The sequence below is a fragment of the Artemia franciscana genome, chromosome 7 (genome assembly GCF_032884065.1).
Source record: "Artemia franciscana chromosome 7, ASM3288406v1, whole genome shotgun sequence".
In the NCBI taxonomy this organism is placed as follows: Eukaryota; Metazoa; Arthropoda; class Branchiopoda; order Anostraca; family Artemiidae; genus Artemia; species Artemia franciscana.
In genome coordinates, this window is record NC_088869.1 from 34,180,033 (window position 1) to 34,202,822 (window position 22,790).

The 22,790-nt window shown below is 34.9% G+C and overlaps 1 protein-coding gene across 1 annotated transcript in view; it reads right to left on the minus strand.

Annotated features, from left to right (window-relative positions):
- Nucleotides 1-22,790, minus strand: part of LOC136029195 (neural cell adhesion molecule 2-like) — a gene marked incomplete in the record, with an annotated part of 281,406 nt that overhangs the window by 100,743 nt on the left and 157,873 nt on the right. Inside the window, 4 exon segments of the mRNA XM_065707337.1 lie at nt 2,881-3,034; nt 13,978-14,039; nt 18,146-18,454; nt 21,962-22,121. Of these exon segments, the coding sequence (XP_065563409.1) occupies nt 2,881-3,034; nt 13,978-14,039; nt 18,146-18,454; nt 21,962-22,121 (685 nt within the window).

Consider the following 22,790-nt stretch of genomic DNA (forward strand, 5'->3'; position numbering starts at 1 on the left):
ACATCTCAAAACAAGTAAAGCTTAATTTGAATATGCATATCAAGCTTAAAACGACCAAAAATATTTTCTTGTTGAAGTTTAAATGAAACCCAAAACGAACAGAAATTAAATCAGCAATCACAGCAAAAAAACATACAATAGGTATTAATATTAATGTATAAATAAATCTTGACACGAGTGAAATTTAAATTGAATATGCTCATCAAGCTTTAAACAAACAAAAATCACTACAAGGGTTTAGGTATTGACTACTTCTCTCACTGTAAAAGTCAAAAACCTTTTGTGTTATTGGCGCTTTACAGAAAACAAATTATATTTCAATATTGAAAACAAACATGACAATGACAATAAAATTAAATCTTGAACTGCTGAGCATTCACCAATTAATATCATTATATATAAAATATTAAGTTTAATTTTAATATTTTTTTCCAAGGCTGTTCAAAACAAATACAGTTTCACTACAATCAAAGAGTTTGAATACTGCCCCCTTCCCTAACTGTAAAAGTCTAGAGTCAACTGCGTCATTGGCGCTTCACTGAAAACGAATCATACTACATATATTTTCTTTTCCAGTTAGACAATGAAACAGCATTGACTATGAAAATAAAAACTACAGTGAAATAAAATCTTGAAATGATGATATTTTAGTAATTAATATCATTTTCCCCGAAAATACCTTCAACCTCTTACACCTCCTTACCTAACTAAAAGCATTAAAATAGTCATTAAGGACAAAGAAAAGAGACATTTGAGTTCTGATCTGAGTCGTTTTAACTTGGACTATAGGCCTTAACAGAAGAAATTCCTGGGATTAGAGTCGGATTCTCATCCATTCGTACATTTTATTGAAATGAAATATTGAAATAAAATATTGAAAATATTTCAACTTATACAAGTTGACCTAGAGGCTAGAAAACACCCATATTGACCCTGATTTGGATTAAATAATTTTTTTTTAATTGAAAGTAAGGAGCTACATTAGAACTTAAAACGAACTAAAATTACTCCGTATATGAAAGGATCTGTTCCCTCCTCAATGCCCCGCTCTTTACGCTAAAGTTTGACTCTTTCGCTCAACTCTACTTTTTAAAACAGTAAAAAAACTTTAGTGTAAAGAGCGGAGCGTTGAAGAATGAACAGCTCCTTTCATATACGGAGTACTTTCTGTTTATTTTAAGTTTTAATGTCGCTCCTTACTTTCAGTTAAAAAAAAAGCATGTTTTTTTTTAAATTTAATTTCTGAACATTTTTGAATTAATGCATGTTTTGATTTTGGCTCTCTGCACATCAATAATTAAAACAAAATTTACATACTATTTTTTTTTTTGGCTAAATGGCTTTCTCATAGTTTTGATCGGACGGTTTTGAGAAAAAAAGGAGCGGGGGAGTAGGCCAAGTTACCCTCCAAATTTTTTTTTTACTTAAAAGGCAATTCAAACTTTTAATTTTACGAACGTTTTTATTAGTAAAAATATACGTAACTTACGAATTAACATACTTAACGAAATTCTAAATTCGTATGTTTTTATTACGTATACGAGTTTTTGTTACAATACCTCACTCTTTACACTAAAGCTTAAATGTTGTCCCAATTCCTTAATTATGCCCCTGTATCACAAAGGTCGTAGAAAAAATCATTTGAAATTAATAAAATTGCTTTAGCATAAAGAGCGAGGTGTTAGGAGGAGGTAAACCCCTCATATGCGTAATAATCCTTCTTCGTTTTAAGTTTTAATGCAGTTCCTTGCTTTCAGTTAAAAAAAAACTTTTTCATATTAATTTTTTCATTGCCCTTTAAAAAAATGCTAGAAAATCATGCACCCCCTTCATGGAAATTCTTTTCCCCCATTACAAATTCCTCCATGGACAGTTCCCCCCCGCATAACCTCCTCCCCTCAACTCCTCCCCCCTTCCAATCAAAAAATCCCCCTGAAATTGTCTGTACACTTTACAATAGCCATTACTATGTTTGAACACTGGTAAAAGTTTGTAAATTGCATTTCCTCCCACGGGGACTGTGAGAGAGTAAGTCGCCCACAAATACTTAGTTTTTAGGTTTTTTGACTATGCTGAATAAAATGGCTATCTCAGAGTTTTGATCCAGTTGCTTTGGGAAAAAAATGAGCGCGGGAGGGGGCATAGGTGCCCTCCAATTTTTTGGTCACATAAAAAGGGCACTAGAGCTTTTAATTTCCATTAGAATGAGCCCTCTTGTGAGTTTCTAGGACCACTAGATCGATATGATCACCCCTGGGGAAACAAAACAAAAAAACAAACAAATAAACACGCATCCCTGTTCTGTCTTGTGGCAAAAACCCATAATTCCACATTTTTGTAGATAGGACCTTGAAAATTCTACACTGAATCTGACTGAAAATGATACACTGAATCTGATGGTGTAATTTTCGTTAATATTCTATGACTTTTAAGGGGTGTTTCCCCCCATTTTCTAAAATAAGGCAAATTTTCTCAGGCTCGTAATTTTGATGGATAAGAATAAACTTGACGAAACTTTTAAATTCAAAATCAGTATTAAAATACAATCCTTTTGATGTAACTAGTTGTATCAAAGTTTCATTTTTAGAGTTTTGGCTACTATTGAGCTGGGTCACTCCTTACTACAGTTCGTTACCACGAACTGTTTGATTGCAGGAGAATTCACGACAATTTAACGCACTATCGAAAATTTAATGCCAAAATTTTGGAGCAGCAAGCTGAGAAGGTGCCCTGTGGAAAACATTTTCCGCGCTATAACTTGGGTTGTACATTCATTAATGAGGAGTTTAACTACTTAGGGCAATAGTTTCTTCAGTTGGTAAAAAGCTCCTCTTTAAATACTTTACAAAACGCATAATGGAGCAAGTATTTTTCTCTCACCTGCAAGTACTTTAGCTTGTCTATCTAGACCTTCTACTTCAAAAATGGGTTTAGAATTTGTATTATTGGCAAGCATTAACCCATTCTCTGTATCGAAAAGTTCCATTGTGAATGTTACCGGCTCCTTTGAGAGGCTGGAATCTTCACACGAAACCTAGAAATAAAAGTGAATAAGAATCGTTAGTCAGTTATACTCGAGATAGGGTTTTTCTTTTCTTTCTTTTTATCCATATATGATAATGTAAAGTATGTAAAGAGGAAAATTTGTACGAAAATTCAGAAACCCCAAAACCTGAATTTTTGTATCAACAGACGTACACATCAAAAGAATATGTGCTTATGCAGATTTCAAACTCTTTGATTTGTGAAGTGCAAACTCTTTGATATGTGCTTATGCAGATTTCAAACTCTTTGATTTATGAAGTGTCCATAGGAGGTGAATTAGATATGAATATTGGCATAATATATTACAAGGGCCAGAGCACCTTTTAAAAGCGGGATTATAATTAAAGTTTAAATACCTACTCTAATACTACTACCACTAGAAATTCACTGCATCACGAAGCCGCCCAATGCCAACACAGCTACACACGCTTCTACTCCATCCCAGTCTTTTCAAAGCCTCTCTCTTTACACCCTTCCAGGGAGTTCCCATTTCCTTTAAATCTTTCTTTACAACATCCTCCGAGCCCAGACGAGGACAACCTGCTTTCCGTCTAGCCCTGGACGGTTGGCCGAAAAGGAGAATCCTCGGCAATCTGTCATTCTTCATCCGCAGAACCTGCCCTAGCCATCTCAACCTTTCTTTAATCATAGCCCTAGAGAGTGGGTTTGAACCAAATTTTTCGTAAAGTCTACTGTATGATATACGGTCAATCAGCCAGGTGCCCAGAACAATCAATAGATAGATAGTTTCTCTGGAAGATATCTAGTAAACATTCATTAACTTTTCGGAGCGCCCATGTTTCAGTACCATATTTGACACTGTCATAACTTTACCTTCGAGTATTCTAATCTTCTTTGCGAACTTAACTTCCTATTCTTCCAAACTTTTTTTTTAACTGTGGAAAAACAACCTGAGCCTCGGATATTCTACTTTTAACATATTCACTGCTCCCACCGTCTTTACTAATAATGCTGCCAGGATAAGTCAAGCTGCCCACCTGATTAATATTTTCGTTACACAGCGTCACCTTTTCCTAGCCTTGGTAACTTAGCCTTCTTAACGCTAATTTTCAAACCTATCCTAGCATCCTGTATGCTTAAATCATCGACATAATCTATGTCCAAGAGAGTTTTCCTCCCAATTTGATTCTGTGGTCTCCCATTGCCTTTTATGTGCTCCTTGAGACTTCCATCAAAACAATCCATTTAAAGGGGGATAGAACGCAACCATGCTTTAACTCCTGATTTAATACAAAACCAGCTGCTACCCTCATGTCCTACCTTAATCTCAGCAGTGTTATTCTCTTACATAGCACTAATCACTTTAACGTATTTGTCTGGTATACCATACAAGGATAAGACCTTATACAAGATAAGAGCTAAAGCTCGTCTATCAATAGCGTCAAATACTTGCCCATAATCTATAAGACGAAGGACAAAAGGGTTTGACAACTAAGGCACTTCTCAATTATTAAACTAATAGTTAAAATTTGGTAGACACATCCTCTACCTTTTCTAAGACTGCACTGTTATTCTCTTAAAAGTTGTCTACAGCATCTCTCAGTTTAAAAAGCATCATATTACAAAGTAATTTGGTACTTGCAGCGACCAGATTAGGGCCTCGATAATACGACTCTGACTCTTATCACCTTTCTTATACAGTGGTTTAATTAAGGTTTTCCTAAATCGTTAGGTACTTCCCCTTTTAAAGAAATAATATTCATAATCTTCAGTAACTTATTACGAACCTCAGAGCCATCATATTTAAAAAACTCATTTACCACAATATCAGCACCTGGAACCTTATTCTTTTTAATCCTTTTAGTACTGTCGCTAATTCTTCCTCACGAAATGAATACTTCCTTGCAAACTTGCAAAAATCTGAAATTCAGGATAAGAAGGCAAAATTTAGTTTCTCAAGAGCTATTGACAAATGTGATAGAAAAAATGAACTTATTAAGGCATTTCACAGTGAATCTGAGGACATTTTTGATATTTTCGAAGATCAACCTCTTCCAGAGAAAAGGGGTCGTTATGATTCATTCAAAATTAGACGAAATGACTTATATGGTGCTGTAACTAGCCGAAATAATGGCCCTTCATATGACACTCTTTTTGCAAATACCTCATTCAACATCCACCCAAACATTCAGGAAAAAGAAACCACAATGACAGGTAAAAACACAAAACCATATGAATTTAACTTTTGGGCTAAAGCATTTTTCTATCATCTGTCATTTATCTTATCACCTGAGAAGTCATACAGGAGAGAAACCTTATATTTGCATGATCTGCACTAACCGTTTTTCCCACAGTTCAAATTTTAATAAGCATCAGAGAATTCATACTGCCGAAAAGCCATATTCCTGCAATGTGTGTCGTAAAATCTTTTCTCGGAGTTATACCGTCTCTAATCATATGAGAGGTCACACTAGTGAAAAACTGTATTCTTGCATCATCTGTACTAACAGATTTTCTCAATGTTCATATCTGTCCAAACATATGAAGTGTCGTGCAAAAAACATCAATAAGCGAAATAGACCCTCCCAGAAATCATTTTACTCAAATCGGCTTTCAATTATCAAGCCAAGGAATATGGAAGAGCTTCTATTTAAGAATGAACACCAAAATCCTTTGATGGACTTTATGTTTTTTTATATATTATACATACAATAAATTTGTTTTTACATGTTAATTTTGTCTTGCACCGTCAATAAGGCCAGGGTAAGATGGGAAGTCATAAACCATCAAATATAACCATTAAGGTATAGAAGGGTTGTTAATACATTGAATAGGGGATATACGGACACCATAATTTTTTTGAAAGTGATAATCCTGATTTTCAGTCTTGTCCGATCCTTTCACCATAGTCTCAGAATCACAATGAACATTTGTCATATATGCCCCAAGTGAAAGAACATGAAAAAATTTCAACCTCGAGCGCAGAGTGACACAGCACTAGGGGTTTACTACCGGCCAGGCATCACACGGGTGGAGGGGGTAATGCATATTAAATCATCTATATGGCTTTTTGTCATCTGCGTAAAAATAATATGAGCTTCCTTGATTGACTTCAAGCCAAGTTTAACCCACTTAATGTTTTTCTGATAAAATTATTTCTTAAATTACAAGCTCACCACGGATAAAGGACTTTTGAGGGTGGTCACATTTCGTTGAATTTTAAGCGATTTCTTTAATATGAGACTCGGTATTTCTTAAAGGGGAAATCTCTATACCCCCCTCGTGAGGCTCGGATTCAACAACTACATAGAGACATTCCATCCCTCGAGTTCAGGGGATTTTTAAAGTTCAAGTTTAAAAATTTGTTTATTTGAAAGTATTACTTTTAATATTTTAACTTTTATACTCTTAAGATTATTAGGCTTATCACAGAGAGATTTATTGAGTTAGATCATGCTAATAGTAGTTAATCAACAGAGCGTTCTGATTAAATTTTAACTTGTTATTATTCCGTACTGTAAGATTTGACCTTTTTAGGGGGAATTCTCTATACCCCTTCATGAGGATCTGGTTCAAGAGCCATTTCATCGCTCGAATTAAGGGATATTTAAAGTTAAAGTCTAATTTCTTTTCCTTTAAATTTGTGCATTCAATATTTTTAATAATTTCTTTTACTCTTAAGATTTGTATGCTTATCATGGAAAAATTTATTGAGTCAACACATGCTAAGAGCCGATAATCAAAAGAACTTTCTACATTTTAACAGATTGAGTTGTCCACTTTAGACAGCGAATCAACCGTTTGGACTTTTTTCATCAGCACAAAAATAATAGGAGCTTCCTTGATTTATTTTAAGTCAAGTCTAATCCAATTCTAACGTCTTTCTGGCAAAGTTCCTTCTTTAATTATAGGATTACTCATTTTTCGAGATGTCCCATTTTCCATTTCATTGAATTTTAACAGATTATTATTCTTTACTTTACGATTTGACCTTTTTAAGGGGGAATCGCTATATCCGCCTTCTGTGGCTCAGATTCAACAGCTATAAAGAGACATTCCCTCCCTTGATCTCAGTCAATTTTTAAAGTTCAGTTTACAAAATTTTACTGTAAAGTGTTATTTTTAATATTTTTCTTTCATCTTTTATGCTATCAAGATTTTCAGGCTTATCACGGAGAATTTTATCGATTCAAATCGTGCTAAGAGCAGATAATCAAAAGAGAGCTCTACATTTTATCAGATTGAGTTATTCACGTAATACGGTGAATCACCTGCTTGGAATAGTCTTGTCTGCGCAAAAATAGTACAAGCACACCTTGATATACTTCAAGCCAATTCTAACCCGTTTCTACTGTTTTTCTGGCAAAGTTCCTTCTTCAATTACAAGATTACTCAGTTTTCAAGATATTCAGTTTTTTTTTCAATTTTATTGCATTTTAATTCATTATTATTCTGTACTTCAAGATTTAATCTTTTTTAACGAGGAACTCTTTATACCACCTTGTGAGGATTAAAGAACAGCTACTGAGATCTATTCCATCCCTCGATTTCCGAGGATTTTTAAAATTTAAGTTCAAAAGAATTTTTACTTTAAATTTTTGCTTTGAATTTTTTTTTATCTTTTAAGCTTTTAAGATGTATAGGCTAACCACGGAAAAATCTACTGGGTCAGCTCATGCTAAAACCAGATAATCAAAAGAGCGTTCTACATTTTATCAGATTGAGTTATTCACTTTAGACAGTGAATCACCCATTTTGACTTTTTTTTGTCTGCAAAAAAAACAATACTAGCTCCCTTGATTGACTTCAAGCCAAGTCCAACCCATTCCTAACATTTTTTGCTGAAGTTACTTCTTCAAGTACAAGATTAACCCCTTTTCTAGGTCTTCTGTTTTTTTCATTTTATTGAATTTTAACTGGTTATTATTCTGTAGTTCGGGATTTGACCTTTTTCTAAGGGAGAGTCCCTATACCCCCCTCGTGAGGCTCAGGCTCAACACCTACAGAGAGACATTCCCTCCCTCAATTTCAGGGGATTTTAAAGTTTGAGTTTCAGTCTTATTAAGGAGAAATTTATTAACTCAAATCATCCTAAGAGGACATAATTCACCTTAGACGGTGAATCACCTATTTGGTATTTTTGTCTGTGAAAAAATATTAGCAGCTCCCTTGATTGACTTCAAACCAAGTCTAACCTGTTTCTATTGTTTTTTTTTTTTTTTAGCAAAATTCCCTTTTCACTTACAAGCCTGTGACGGAGAAATTTATTAAGTCAACTCGCGAATTAAGATGTTATAGTGGTTGAAGAAAGGCTAATGTAAAATACAAGCATAGCTTAAGATTCTGCGATAAAGCGGAATCTTTAAAAGTAAGAAGCATGTTCAAAGCAGCAAGGGATTATTTACAATATTAACACTAAAAGTGGCAAGTTTAATACAAAGTCTCTTCAAATTCTCGTAATATATCAAGCGCCTATAAAGTTGTACCTTTTGAAGAAGCTTTTTTGCAAAAGCAGAGATTTGAAAACGACTTGACGTTATTCTTTCAAGATTCTTCAACTCAAGATAATAACAAAATTAATTATTTTCCAACCAGCAATCTCAAGATTGCGCACTTTAAAAGAGCAAATAAAAAACCCATTTACTATAGCATTACACATATTTTTTTTCACTCCCAACATTACTTTTAGACTTTATGTATACCCAAACACCAAGCAAAAGTATTAAAAAGGCTTTAATTATGAATTCAGAGCAAATTCTTTTCTTGATTAAATGAAAAAACAAGTTTCTTTTAAATGAAAGTAAGGAGCAACATTAGAACTTACAACGAACAGAAATTACACCGTATATGAAAGGGGCTTTTCCTCCTCAACGCCTCGCTCTATACGCTAAAGTTTGACTCATTCTCTTAACTCTACTTTTTAAAACAGTAAGAAATTTTAGCGTAAAGAGCGGGGCGTTGAGGATGAAAAGCCCCTTTCATATACGTAGTAATTTCTGTTCGTTTTAAGTTTTAATGTTGCTCCTTACTTTCATTATTAAAAAAACTTGTTTTTTTTATTTAATTTCTGGAAATTTTTGAATTGATGCAGGTTTTGATCTTGGTTCTCCGCACATAGATAATTAAAATAAAATTTGGATATTAATTAACTACAATTAATCGGAAGATTTTGAAAAAAGGAGCGAGGGAGGAGGCCTACTTGCCCTCCAATTTTTTGATTACTTAAAAAGGCACCTAGAATTTTTAATTTTTTATGAACGTTTTCATTGGTAAAAAATATATGTAACTTCCCAATTAACTTACGTAACGAACTTCTATATTCGTATGTTTTTATTGCGTATATGAGGGGGTTTGACCCTCGTCGATACCTCGCTCTTTACAGTAAAGCTTAAATTTTGTCCCAATTCCTTAAGAATGACCTCTGAATCACAAAGGCCGTAGAATAAATAGTTGAAACTACTAAAAATACTTTAGCGTAAAGATTAAGGTATTACGAGGAGTTAAACCCTTCATATGCATAATAATTTTTGTTCGTTTTAAGTTTAAATGCTGCTCCTTACTTTCAGTAGAAAGAAACTTTTCATATTTATTTTTTCATTGTTTTTTTTTCAAATAATGCTAGAAAATCTTGCGCCGCCTTCATTGAAAATTTCTTCCCCCATGAGAAGCTCCTCCATGGAAATATCCTCCCACGTAACCTCCCCCCAACTCTCCCTCCTAAACCAAAAAATCCCCCAAAAACGTCTGTACGGTTCCCAGTAACCATTATTATGTGTAAACACAGGTCATAGTTTGTAACTTGCAGCCCCTCCCACGGGGACTGCGGGGGAGCAAGTCGTTCCCAAAGACATAATTATTAGGTTTTACGACTGTGGTGAAGAAAATGGCAATCTCAGAATTTTGATCCGGTGACTTTTGGAAAAAGGCGACCGTGGAAGGGGGCCTAGGTGCCCTCAAATTTTTTGGTCGCTTAAAAATGGCAGTAGAACTTTTAATTTCCGTTAGAATGAGCTCTCTCACGAAATTCTAGGACCAATCAGTCGATACGATCACCCCTGAGAAAAAAAAACGAACAAACAAAAAACGAAAAATAAAAAACAAGAGCTAATAACTCATATGACACTTTTGACGAGGCAAGAAGAGCTAAGAGCCAAGAGCTCATATGGTATGAGCTCTGACAAAATTCTAAGAATCAATAGATTGATTTAAAAGGAAAATCAGAGGCTTAATGCCGGTCAGGATTTAAAATAAGAGTTGTGAGTCACGATTTCCTTCTAAATATCAAAATTCATTAAGCTCCGATCACCCACTCGTAAGTTATAAATACCTAATTTTTTCTAATTTTCCTCTCCCTTTACCCCCCCCCCCCCAGATGGTCGAATCTGGGATAACGACTATATCAAGTCAATTTGTGCAACTCCCTGACACGCCTACCAATTTTCATCGTCCCAGCACGTCCAGAAGCACCAAACTCACCAAATCAACGAACGTCTCCCCCCCAACTTCCCCTCAGAGAGCGAATCCGGTACAGTTACGTCAATCATGTATCAAGGACATTTGCTTATTCTATCCACCAAGCTTCATCCCAATTCCTTCACTCCAAGTGTTTTCCACGATTTCCCACTCCAACTCCCCCGAATGTCAAAAGATCTGGTCGGGATTTGAAATAAGAGCTCTGAGACATAAATTTCTTCTAAATATCAAATTTCATTAAGATCTTATCACCTATTCGTAAGATAAAAATACCCCAATTTTCACGTTTTCCAAGAATTCCGGTTTCCCCCTCCAACTCTCCCCAATGTCACAGGATCTGGTCGGAATTTAAAATTAGAGCTTTAAAGCACGAGATCTTTCTAAATGTCATATTTCATTAAGATCTGGTCACCCTTTCGTAAGTTACAAATACCTCATTTTTCAAAATTACTCCCTCCCCCAACTGCACCAAAGAGAGCAGATCCGGTCCTGCTATGTCAGTCACGTATCTTAGACAGGTTTTTATTCTTCCCATCCAGTCTCATCCTGATCCATCCGCTTTAAGTATTTTCTAAGATTTCCGGCCCCCCCCCAACTGCCCCCCCAATGACGCTGGATCCGATTGAGATTTAAAATAAGAGATCTGAGTTACGACGTCCCTCTAAATATGAAGTTTCATGAAGATCCGATTACTTCTTCGTAAAATAGAAACACATCATTTTTTCTAATTTTTCAGAATTAACCCCACCCCTCACTATAGTGGATCCATTCCAATTATGTAAATCACGTATCTAAGACTTCTGCTTATTTTCCAACCAGTTTTCATCCCAACCCCTCCAATCTAAGTGTTTACCATGATTTTAGGTTCCCCCACCCCAAACTCCCCCAAATGCCACCAGATTCGGTCGGGATTTAAAATAAGAGCTTTGAGACACGATATCCTTCTAAATATCAAATTTCATTGAGATCCGATCACCTGTTCGTAAGTTAAAAATACCTCATTTTTTCTAATTTTTCAGAATTAAAACCCCCCCTCCCCCAACTACCCCAAAGAGAGTGGATCCGTTTCGGCTATGTCATTCATGTATCTAGGACTTGTGCTTATTTTTCCCACCAAGTTTCATCCCGATCCCTCCACTCTAAGTGTTTTCCAAGATTTTACCAGATTTCACCAGATCCGGTCGGGATTTACAATAACAGCTCCGAGAAACGATATCCTTCCAAACATCAAATTTCATTAAGATCTGATCAACCGTTCGTAAGTTAAAAATACTTCATTTTTTCTATTTTTCCGAATTAATGGGCCCCCCAATCCCTGCAAGATGGTCAAATCGGGAAAACTTCTAATCGGGAAATTTCAAATTTAATCTGGTCGGCTCCCTGATAAGACCTGCCAAATTTCATCGTCCTAGCTTACCTGGAAGTGCCTAAAGTAGCAAAACCAGTACCGACAGACAGACCGACAGACAGACAGAATTTGCGTTTGCTATATGTCAATTGGTTAATACCAAGTGCCATAACAAATAAACACACATCTGGAATCTGTCTTCTGGCAAAACAATATGAAATTACACATTTTTGTAGATAGGAGCTTGAAACTTCTACAATAAGGTTCTTTCGTTAAGATTGTATGACTTTTAGGGCGTGTTTCCCCCTATTTTCCAAAATGAGGAAAATTTTCTCAGGCTCGTAACTTTTGATGGGTAAGACTAATCTTGAACTTATACATTTAAAATCAGCATTAAAATGCAATTATTTTGATGCAACTATTGGTATCAAAATTTTATGTTTTAGAGTTTCGGTTACTATTGAGCCGGGTCGCTCCTTACTACAGTTCGTTACCACGAACTATTTGAAAGGTTTTACTGTCAATTTTACAAGCTTATTTCGTATAAATTTATTGGGTCAAAACATGCTAAGAGTGAATAATCAAAAGTGCGTTCTACACTTATAAGATTGGTTTATTTACTTTAGACATAGAATCGGGTAATATGAGTTGAGGGGTCGGGGATTTACCTAGCCTGGGGTTTTAGGGTAAACCTTAAACATATTTATACGTAAAAACAATAGAATCAAGAATACAGAGAGTGAAAAAAGAATCATTCATAATATCAATATTGAAAATAGCAAATTCAAGTCAATAAAATGTTAAAAATCACTGTTCAGATCACCAAGATTAAAAAAGTAAAATTCACTGCACTATAACGGTAAAAAACAAAAAATTGAAACAGTTCTTCTGTAAAAAGACCATTTTCAACCCCCCCTCCTTAGCGGCTTGACCAGCCCCTTCCCCCTCCCCGAAGCGCTTTGGCTACCCAGGTTTTTTGTCCAAAACTGCATTATATCTAAAAATTATGTTTTTTAATTAAAAATGGAACTTGATATAGGAATGTCCTTTCAAATGAGCCCTTAAACAGCTCTAAGTGATGTTCAGTGCCCTGATGTTAATGAAGAAAGAAAAAAAGAGCACATATCAGCGCTACCCACTCAAAAAGTGATTTCCTTTGTTGTTCAAGCCTGGAGACTGTCAGTTTCCTGTGTAACGGAGATTCCAGTGGTAGGCCCAGGTTTTTTTTTAGCTTCCCATAAATTAGTTTTCAAAATAGCATTTTACTATTGAAACTAATCAAGGTAAATGCTACCTTTTGCGAATCAGATATAAATGGCAGTTTTTCCCCGCCATCCATTTTTTTTAATAAACGTTATTTCAATACTGGGTTGCGGTAGGGCATTTTTCGTTCTTGGTTAGATTAAAGCAAATCCTTCAGCAACGATAATCACTCTGATTCAAACTCAAAAATCAAACTTCCAAAAATCAAACTCTCAGGTGTCATTCGTAGCATTATATTATGAACTAGGCACGGAAGAATTTAGAAGACAAAAATAAATAAAATTTGAGTTGATTTATAGGTTTTTCTAACTACGATCCGATTATCATAATCTGTAAGGACATGAATCATCAGTTTTTTAAGAGCACTTAACATTAGTCGAAAAGTAGATGTCTATGCCAAGCATTAATTAACTAAATAAGGGGGAACAAGGAAGAAATATATTCGCATAAGTATATTCAATGGAAATAAAATAACGACAGTCTAAAAATCCAAACATTCTGATCAATTTTAGACGATAAACAAATTTACTTAAATTATAGTTTATAATTTAATTATATTTTAAATTGTGTTGTCATTTCTAAAAACCAAGAGATATTTCCAAAAACCAAAATTTTTCTTTTTTCCAATGCGTTTTGCAGAGGCTGCATGCTCAATGCAAGACAATCTACCGCTAGTTATTTTAACCTAGGGTATCAATTTGACGTTCGAGAATATATTATCCATTGTTTGTTTTTTTATTATAACTAACCTTCAGGAAATTAAACTTTGCCTACTGTTATATCTGTTATATCTACTATTATGTCTTGCCATTCCTAGTCATAATCACCAACTTTATTTCTGTTATTACTCCAGCCGTAAGAAATGTGAAACATTAAAAGATGCTTACCATTAGAATTTGAGGTCCTTTTTCTTCCAAAGCACATTTCGAAAGAGCTATAGGTCTTAACCCTGAAAAGAATTGAAGCAGTTGAAAGCTCATTCGGAACAATAAAGAATTACTGCCAGTGACACTACTGAGTCTGCTACTGATGTTTGGAAAAAAATCTTTACAAAGAATATAACTTCTTTAAGAAAAATTGCAAAGTTAATGCACTCCCAAGCTAATGGATCTTGATATTATGAATTTTCTGTCTTTTTTTTTTCTTTTTGCATATGGTGTAATTAACAGCATAATGAAGGTGGATCTATTTTTTTTACAAATAAATTAGAAATGAACAAATTTCCATCAAAATGACATTATCAATTTACGATTCATAGCCTGATCTATTCGGGAGTCTCAAATTCTGGGCTGGAACTCCTTGGTATCTTGCCCGAAGTAAGCGAGATCCATTTGCGAGAGTTGGAGGCCCAAACTGCCACAAAAATGAATTGAGTACAATTTGCGAGAGTTGAGGGTCCAAGTATCTGAATGTGTCAATATGTTGACTGTGATAAGTTTGGTATGTTTGATGTACTCTTAAACTAATGGACCAAGTAACATCTAAGCAAACTGGGTTGATCAGATTAGGGTCTGGGTTGATCAGAAAGGAGAAGTCTGCTTAATTTCTCCAAAATTGGCAAAATCCCAAGGTGATACATGCCGTCTATTCATGAGGGAACGTCTACGAAGGTAAACGTTTGTGAAGTGAACATTTTTCTAGAAAAAGAGCCTAAGACACAATGCCATTAAGTCAGTTAAAAATCATTTACTGATTTTACTATTACAAGTGCTTTAAATATTTCCAAATGATTGCCTTTTGCGTTGATATATAGGCTCCATCGAGACTTTCCGCTCAAATGCTTTTACTGCTACTAATGCTATCAAAAACTCACTGCAGTTTCAAGCTACACGAGGCCAACAAAACCGCAAAGGCTCTTCCTCCATCCAAATCCATTAAAATCTTCGCACTTTATTTTGTTCCTACTTCCAAAAGAATTCTTATTTATGACCTCTTTTGACCTCATTTGAAGGTGACCTACTTTTTGTACGGTGCAAGGTGGGTGGACAAAAGTGCAATATTTGACATATCTATCATCCATCGTACCTAAAATGGGATTGAACCCCACTTACTGTTTGATATATAGTTAGCAAACGAGCAACAAACGAGTGTAAAACAGTTGGCATTTTCCCCCTGCCTTTCAAAAACCCTAATTTTTTCCTTACCATACTTTACAACATTCTTGACTGGGGCTTCCAGTATTCTAACCTTAGCCTACAAACTTGTCTTTCTTCTAGAAATTCCTATTCTTCTAGTATACAATCCTATTCTTCTAAAATGTTTTTCATCTACAAAATGCACCCTACACCTTGGTTATCTTACTTTTTGCATACTCATGGCATCTAGCATCCATACTAATAATCTTGACTGGGTTAATTTCTTACTATCTAGTTTCACCACTTCCCCTTCATTTTTTGCTCAGAGCGAGCTTTTTCTTCTTAATATTAATTCTCAAACCTAATATCAGGCTATTAACCCTCAAAAACCTCCAAATTCTCATTCACTTTGTCAAAATTAGAACAGAACAAACTATGTACACGTGAGTTATTAATAGGGTGCATCAGTAATATCCCACCAATGTCTTGGGGTATAAAGCTAAAACTTCCAGGCCATCTAATACTATTGCTACAACTACTTCTATCACTACTACTGCTACTGTTGGGTTAAATCGAAATAGTTTAAGTACATCCAAACTGTTAAAATGACAAAGGCAGGACATTTTAGGAATTGAATAGGGTATTAAGCTGAAACCATCAGTAAAAGATAATAGGGATGTAAAACTAAATGGAAAGGCACTACGTACATACTGACTGTTGGATAGGTGGATCAGTAAAGTTTCAGGAATGGCTCAGGACTACTACTGCTACTACTGCCACTACCACTACTACTACTACTACTACTACTGCTACTACTACTACTGCTATTACTGCAATGAACTAAACCAAAAGAGTTTCAGTGCGTCCTGGTTGTCAAAATGGCAAAAATGTAAGATTTCAGAAACAAAATAGGGTACTAAGTAGAAATATTTTTTGGAAAGTTCCAGTTGCTATAAAACTAGGTCGAAAAACACTATGTGTATACTGGTTGTAAACAGGAAATATGATCAATATCTTAGGAACGGCTAAGAATATTAAGTTGGAAGCTTCGGAGATACAACTATTACTGATGCTACTGTTGTTACCGCTACTGCTCTTAAACTAAATCAAAAGAATGTATGTGCATCCTTGTTGTCAAAATGGAATTGATACAATGTCTGAGGAACAAAATAAGGTATTGAACTTTACTTTTCAGGGAAAGTTGAGGTAGTTTATAACTAAATCAAAAGATACATCGTATATCGAGTTTGTAAAAAGGACGTGTGTGCAATATCCCAGGAGCAACTAAGGGTGTCACGTCAGAACTTTCAAAGCATGTTATTGACGATGCTAAACAAAATCAAAAGACACTATGCCCATTAGCTTCTAATTAGGGCATATTTGTGATATCAAAGGAACGGCTAAAGTTATTAAGATGAAACTTTTGGGGCATGTTGAGGGGGGTGTTATAAGTAAATATGGTTGTTAAAAGCGTGTCAGTAATGTCTTTGAAACGTGTAACGGAATTAAGGTGAAACTTTCTGGGGATGTTGAAGTGTATGTTAAACTGAATTAAAACACACTCCATGCATGCAGGATGTCAAAAGGGGATAAGTAACGTATCAGAAATATGCTCACGTTTGTAACTACTTGCGACTTCGACTAACAGCTAAACTCCTGTGATACGTCTGTGACTCCAATTATTTTTGACTGCGATTTTGACTACTGGGAACTGCGATTGCTTACAATTGTGACTGCAACAGTACCAACTACTTGCGCCTGCAGCAACTAACGAATGTGACTATAACTACTTGTAACCTTGACTACAAATGCTTGGCAGTAACCGTGACTACCTGTGACTATTGCTTTGACTACTTTGAACACTGACTGCAACAAAATTTTTCCGCAAGAGAAGCTTTTTAAAAGAACAGAAAGGAGGCGAGCTGCATTCATCCAAAGATAAGAAAAATTAAGTCAAATCATTTTTCAAGCGTCATACTACCATAAATCACTATCAAGAAATAGATAAAACTTAAAACGAACAGAAATTGCAATAAATAACCAAATCAAACCCAAACTGAGCTGAAACTACTACAAAGAAGAGTATGAATTCCGTAAGTTCGTTTGGGGACGTGCAGGGAAGGTTTTCGAACTTATACTTTTGTTTTTGAAGAAGTGGAGAACATTTTTTTTCTCCATTCTTCATAAAAAGTATATACCACACTCGTTTTTGTGCTTGTCGTCTTACAGGCTCTTTGTCTTGTCGTCTCACAGGCTCTTTGGTCAGTAGGAAATAAAATAAATGAAGAAAAAAAATATTGAGAAAAATAGAAGATTCAAAACCAGGTTATAACAAGTTTTTTTTTTTAATTCTTAGGTTGAACTTAGTCCGGACATTACCTCAATGGGCTTTTAGCGGTCTTCGTATTTAAAGTCTTCACAGATTTTGATTTCAATTCAGCATTAGCTGTAAAATACGAGTTTTAGACAGAAAAAAATGAAGAAAGACTGCAAAGGTCATGCAGAAAGCGTGACTGATAAAAATCACTGACGTCTAGTCAGCAAGGCTTTTTTAAAAACAAAATACAGCTAAACTGCTTTGGCACTGAAAGACTTGCTCATCAAGTACTCTATACAGAGATATTCTTGGGAATTCTTTTAAGAGAAGACATATCTTTTCTTTCTTTATTTTTTTTTTGTGATGAGTGGGGTATATTAATAACACCTACCAGATTATACGAAAATTTTCAGTAATAATTATCACTAGTTAAAGTATTGACATTTAAAGGAGGGGGCTCCAAACCCCAATCTCACATTTATATACCCAGTCCTAGCTCAAGAGAAATGACAACAGCCAATTAATTTGGAGACCAAATGAGCTGATAATAAATCAAAGGACCCGATCCTAAATGCAGAGTTGAGGGTGTGGGACATAAGCTTTGATAGGACAAAATATAGCTAGGTGCTTTTAAAATCATTTATAATAGAAGAAAATTCATACCTTCTTTTAAAAGTTCGAATACGCAAGGAGTTTTCATGTTGCCAACACTATTGCTGGCCCAGCATAGAAATCTACCAAAATCAGAATCCCTCTTCGGTGTGAATTCCAATAAGCTGGAAACATCAGAATCTTTAGCTTGAGCATTTGAAGTAGGAATACGGGGTATTAAGGCTGTTTCCCTTCCTGTTGCCATAGTCCATCTGAAGGCCACTTTGGGAGGGTCTGAATACACGTCACATTTAAACGTTACTGTTTCCATTTCTTGAGCATATACTTTGGTGACACTTTGGTTCTTACACACAGGAGTATCTGAAAAAAACATTTTTTGTTATGAATAAATGTATGTCTGCACAGAAGCCTCTTGAGCTGAAGGTTTATAACAACCAAAAAGTGCATTTCAACACGCAAATTTACATATTTTTTCTTATAAGCTCTCATTAGCCAAACTTTTGGAAAAGCAATGAGAGATCCATTGACACAGACTGTGATATAAGTTGGAGGACATTTTGAAGCTTGTAGGTTAAATATTGTCCTTTGATTTACTCTCTTTTTTGAATTTTTTTATTTTCTTCAATATTTCGCAACTGAATGGCGTAGCACAAGGACAATAGAAAAATTAAGTTTCTATAATAAATTTTCTAGAAAAAAAATCTTACTTTGGCTTTAGCATGATAAATTCTGTTCAAATATTGTAAAAGGCAATCAGTAAAAAAAAACATTTACAATGAGCAACTGTCTGTATTTATTTTATTCTTAAGTACGGTCAGAAAAGCACTATACACATTTAATTGTAAATGACGAGGGGAGGGACGAATATTTCAGTGTGCTGTCGGTTTTCTTTATATGCAGGGCCTTTTCTATTACCTTTAAGTTTTGGTGTTGCTCACTATTTACGCTTAAAAATAAAATGCTTTTTATTTAATTTAACCTGTACGGTTAATGAAATCAACTTTAAATGAAACAGAAGAAAAAACAATATCCAAGCTTATAAATTATCGAGGTTGATGGGTTCACTAAATAATTATTGACAAAAGCTAGAGTTTCACGAGAAGTGTCTTTTTTGCTGAGTTTGACAAAATTTCCAATGATTCCTCCAATATTCTAAGGCATATACTTTAAAATAAAGGATTATAAAGTTCTATTTCAAAGAGGCAGAAACAAATTAATTTTTTTTTATTCTGACAGAAAAATATCCAAAGAGAGGTTCCTCAAGTGAATAATTGTGAAACTTCCCTATACAAGTCCAAGAATCAAGTGTAATTCAACTATTTATTACATACAACTAAGCGAGATCAATTTCTCAGAGTGAATAAGGAATCCTACTGGGATAAAATGTCAGAATCTATAAGTCTTTCGAAGGGGCAGAACTGGTCTATGACATAATCCTGCTACAAATTTATTTGATATAAAACTGAGAGTTCTAGCACATTTTTTTATATTGAATTCATTAAAAAAGGATTCCAGAAAAGAAGCTATCTATAGAAAAGTGAAGAGCTACATTAAACCACAAACGGGCAGCAAAAAAGTCAAATAATAATTCGAGATTAAAATTAAGAGAAAACACAATTAGGGAATAAATAGGACCCAAAAGGAACAGAAACTACAATGAACAATCAGGTTAAACCGAAAGCGCTTATTAGATTTCGAAAAATGACTTTTTGCAGCATTTTCATTCAAATTTCTTTTTTTTTTGGTATTCTAATAGAATTTTTTAATTACGAAATTGCCCCCCCCCCTCTGTAGATTCTAAAAATATATTTGCCCCTTCTCCCTATATCTGCATGAATTGATTCCAATGCCCCCTCCTTGTGCCATACTTCTCTGCAAAGCCCCCTCTAACCCCCGCCCCCTTCCAAAAGAAATCAGATCAAAATTCTGAGACAGTGATTTTGTTCAGAAACCCGAAGGTCAGATAAATATATCTCCGGGAATGGTATGAACCCTACAGCACTTGAGGAGAGGGCCGTAAAATATATAGTTTGCCTATTATTTATTGATATATTTTAAGAATTTTATAATATCATAGGTAGTAAAATGATTGCCTAAGTAAAGAGCGAAGTATTTTTTTTTTCACCAAGGCACCTCGTATCGAAAAAGTTGTCGTAAAAATTTCGAAGATGTTCATTCAATTGAAAATCAAAATTTCTAGTGCCTATTTAAGTGTCAAAAGTGATTGGACAGTAAGCAACACCCCTCCCACGTTCCACTCTCCTTCAAGGACATTCAATCAAATTTTTGAGGTAGCCATTTTGTTAAGTATTGTCGAAAAATCTAATAGCTGTGTCTTTGGGGATGACATGATCCCCCACCCTTAGGGCAAGGACAATTTGCCCATTGTTTGCATATATTATTTGTTATTGGGGAAGGGGGCATGTTTGATTCTTCATCTTCATTAAGACTAAGAGCATTAAGGCGAAGTTTTCAGAGAATATTGGGGGGGGGGTGTTAAACTAAACCAAAATACGCAATGTTCGTACTAGTTGTCAAAAAGCCATATAGCAGGAAAAGATTAGGGTATCAAGCTGTAACTTTCAGATGAGAGGGGTGTTTAATTGAGAGGTAAGTATACAGTACTGCTACCACTACTGCTGCCACTTCTCTTGTTACTGCTACTGTTACTACTTCTTCCACGACTACTACCAAGGTTAAAGGTATGAAAATGAAAATTTACACACTTTTTTCAGGCAGGTAATTAAAGGGTCTTATCTCAGGAACTACTTATAGTATTTAGCTGAAACTTTCAGGGCAAGATGAATGGGATGTTCAAATGGCCAAAAAACATGTGTGTACGCTACTACTAGTACTGCCACTACTACTGCTAGTACTAGTACCACTACTACTATTTCTACTGCAACCACTACCAAGGCTAGGGGTATTAAAGTGAAATTTAGGCAATAATGAATTAAATCAAAACACACTATGCACATGCAGGTTGTCACAATGACATATATGAAACATCTTTGGAATGGCTAGAGTTTTCAGTTGAAACTTACAGTATATGTTGAGGGGGACGTTGAACCAACCAAAAGGCAAAATGTGCATAATGCTTATATTATTATTACTACTACTTATGTTGCTACTACTACATTTACTACTTCTATTACTTCGACTATTGCTAGTACTTTTACCAATACTACTCCTACTACTAGTGCTCACAATACAACTATATTTGAAGGATACTGAATTAAACAAAACATGCTTTGTGTAAGAAGTTTGTCAAAAGGGTGTATCAACTATATATTAAGAACGGCTTAAGGTATGTAGCTAAGAATTTCGGGGCATTATGAGGGGCTATTCAACTCACCAGACAAGAATATATGCGTGCTACTACTACGACTGCTACTGATACTACTACTCTTAATCATTTTGGCCGGCTTAAATAAGACATTCATAAGTTTTGGTCAGTTAGATCCATGTGAGAAAAGCAAATTTGGCACTTATTTTTGTTACTCAGTTGCTCTGAAGTAAAAGTTGGTTGATAGAAATACACAACAACCCCTAAGTCTTATATGGGTTTAATTTTTCCCAGGAACCATCAATGGGCTTACCTCTGTATACATATCATCTGTCCTATTCGCTTTCTTTTTTATTACCCATATATTCATTTCCCAGCACTTCTAAGGTTTGGTTTGTTAATGTAGCAAATTAACAAATTAGGGCCACTGTCTCATTCTATCTCTCATTTTCCTCAAGTCAGGAACTAAAGAATTATCTTAGTTTTACCCAATGTGGTAGAAAAATTTGACCTAGGGAAACTGGTTTATCACGGCCTCTCAATAAATCCAAACAGAATAGGGAATCTTGGAATCTACTTACACTTAATTCTGAGGAGTAATGGTGGGCTCGTTCCCTCTCCAACTCTATTCGCTGCGCTGCATCCAAAATTCCCGCTCAAGGAAGACTTTACTTTTCTCAAAACCAAACTTTGATTGCTAATTATGATACCAGATTTGACGTCCTGTTGAATTTGGAACCCCTGGAAAAAAAATACGATAAAGCGTTTTAGGTATATTTTTTGCCAAAAATATTGCAGTACAGAAGAGGAAAATAAATGCAAAGAAAAATGAATATTTTGGTCTTCTTTTATCAGTAAATTGATGGACTTTTCTAGCAAGATTAATTAAAAAAAAATTTCCACAAGACAATTTTTCAAAGAAACGTAAAGAGCTCCATCAAACCAAGAATAAGCAAAAATAAAGTCAAATAATGTTCCAAGCGTACATCTATCGCAAATCACTATCAATAAATAAATGAAACTCATAACGAACAGAAAGTATTCTGGTCTTGAGAAGAGAGGGCATGGGGGTTGTCAACCCTAATCATGTTGACTTTTGCTCGTTTTGAGTTTGACTCGGTTATTTATTGTATGATTTAAATAAACAAAATACGTTTAAAATGTTTAAATTTTTAAACTTAAATAAAGTAAAAATTACTATAGCTTTAAGGAATATATATCAGTATATGTATACTAAACTGACGATTCAAAGCCATTTTTTATAGTCAAGTCCAAATTATTTTCTGGTCTTGAGAAGGTATACATTTTGTGCTACACCATTTGTGCAATACCTTATATGCTCCAGGGCATAAATTACCTTGTCCTCAGAGCTGTGGGGGGGGGGAGTTATCCTCAAAGACATAATTTCCG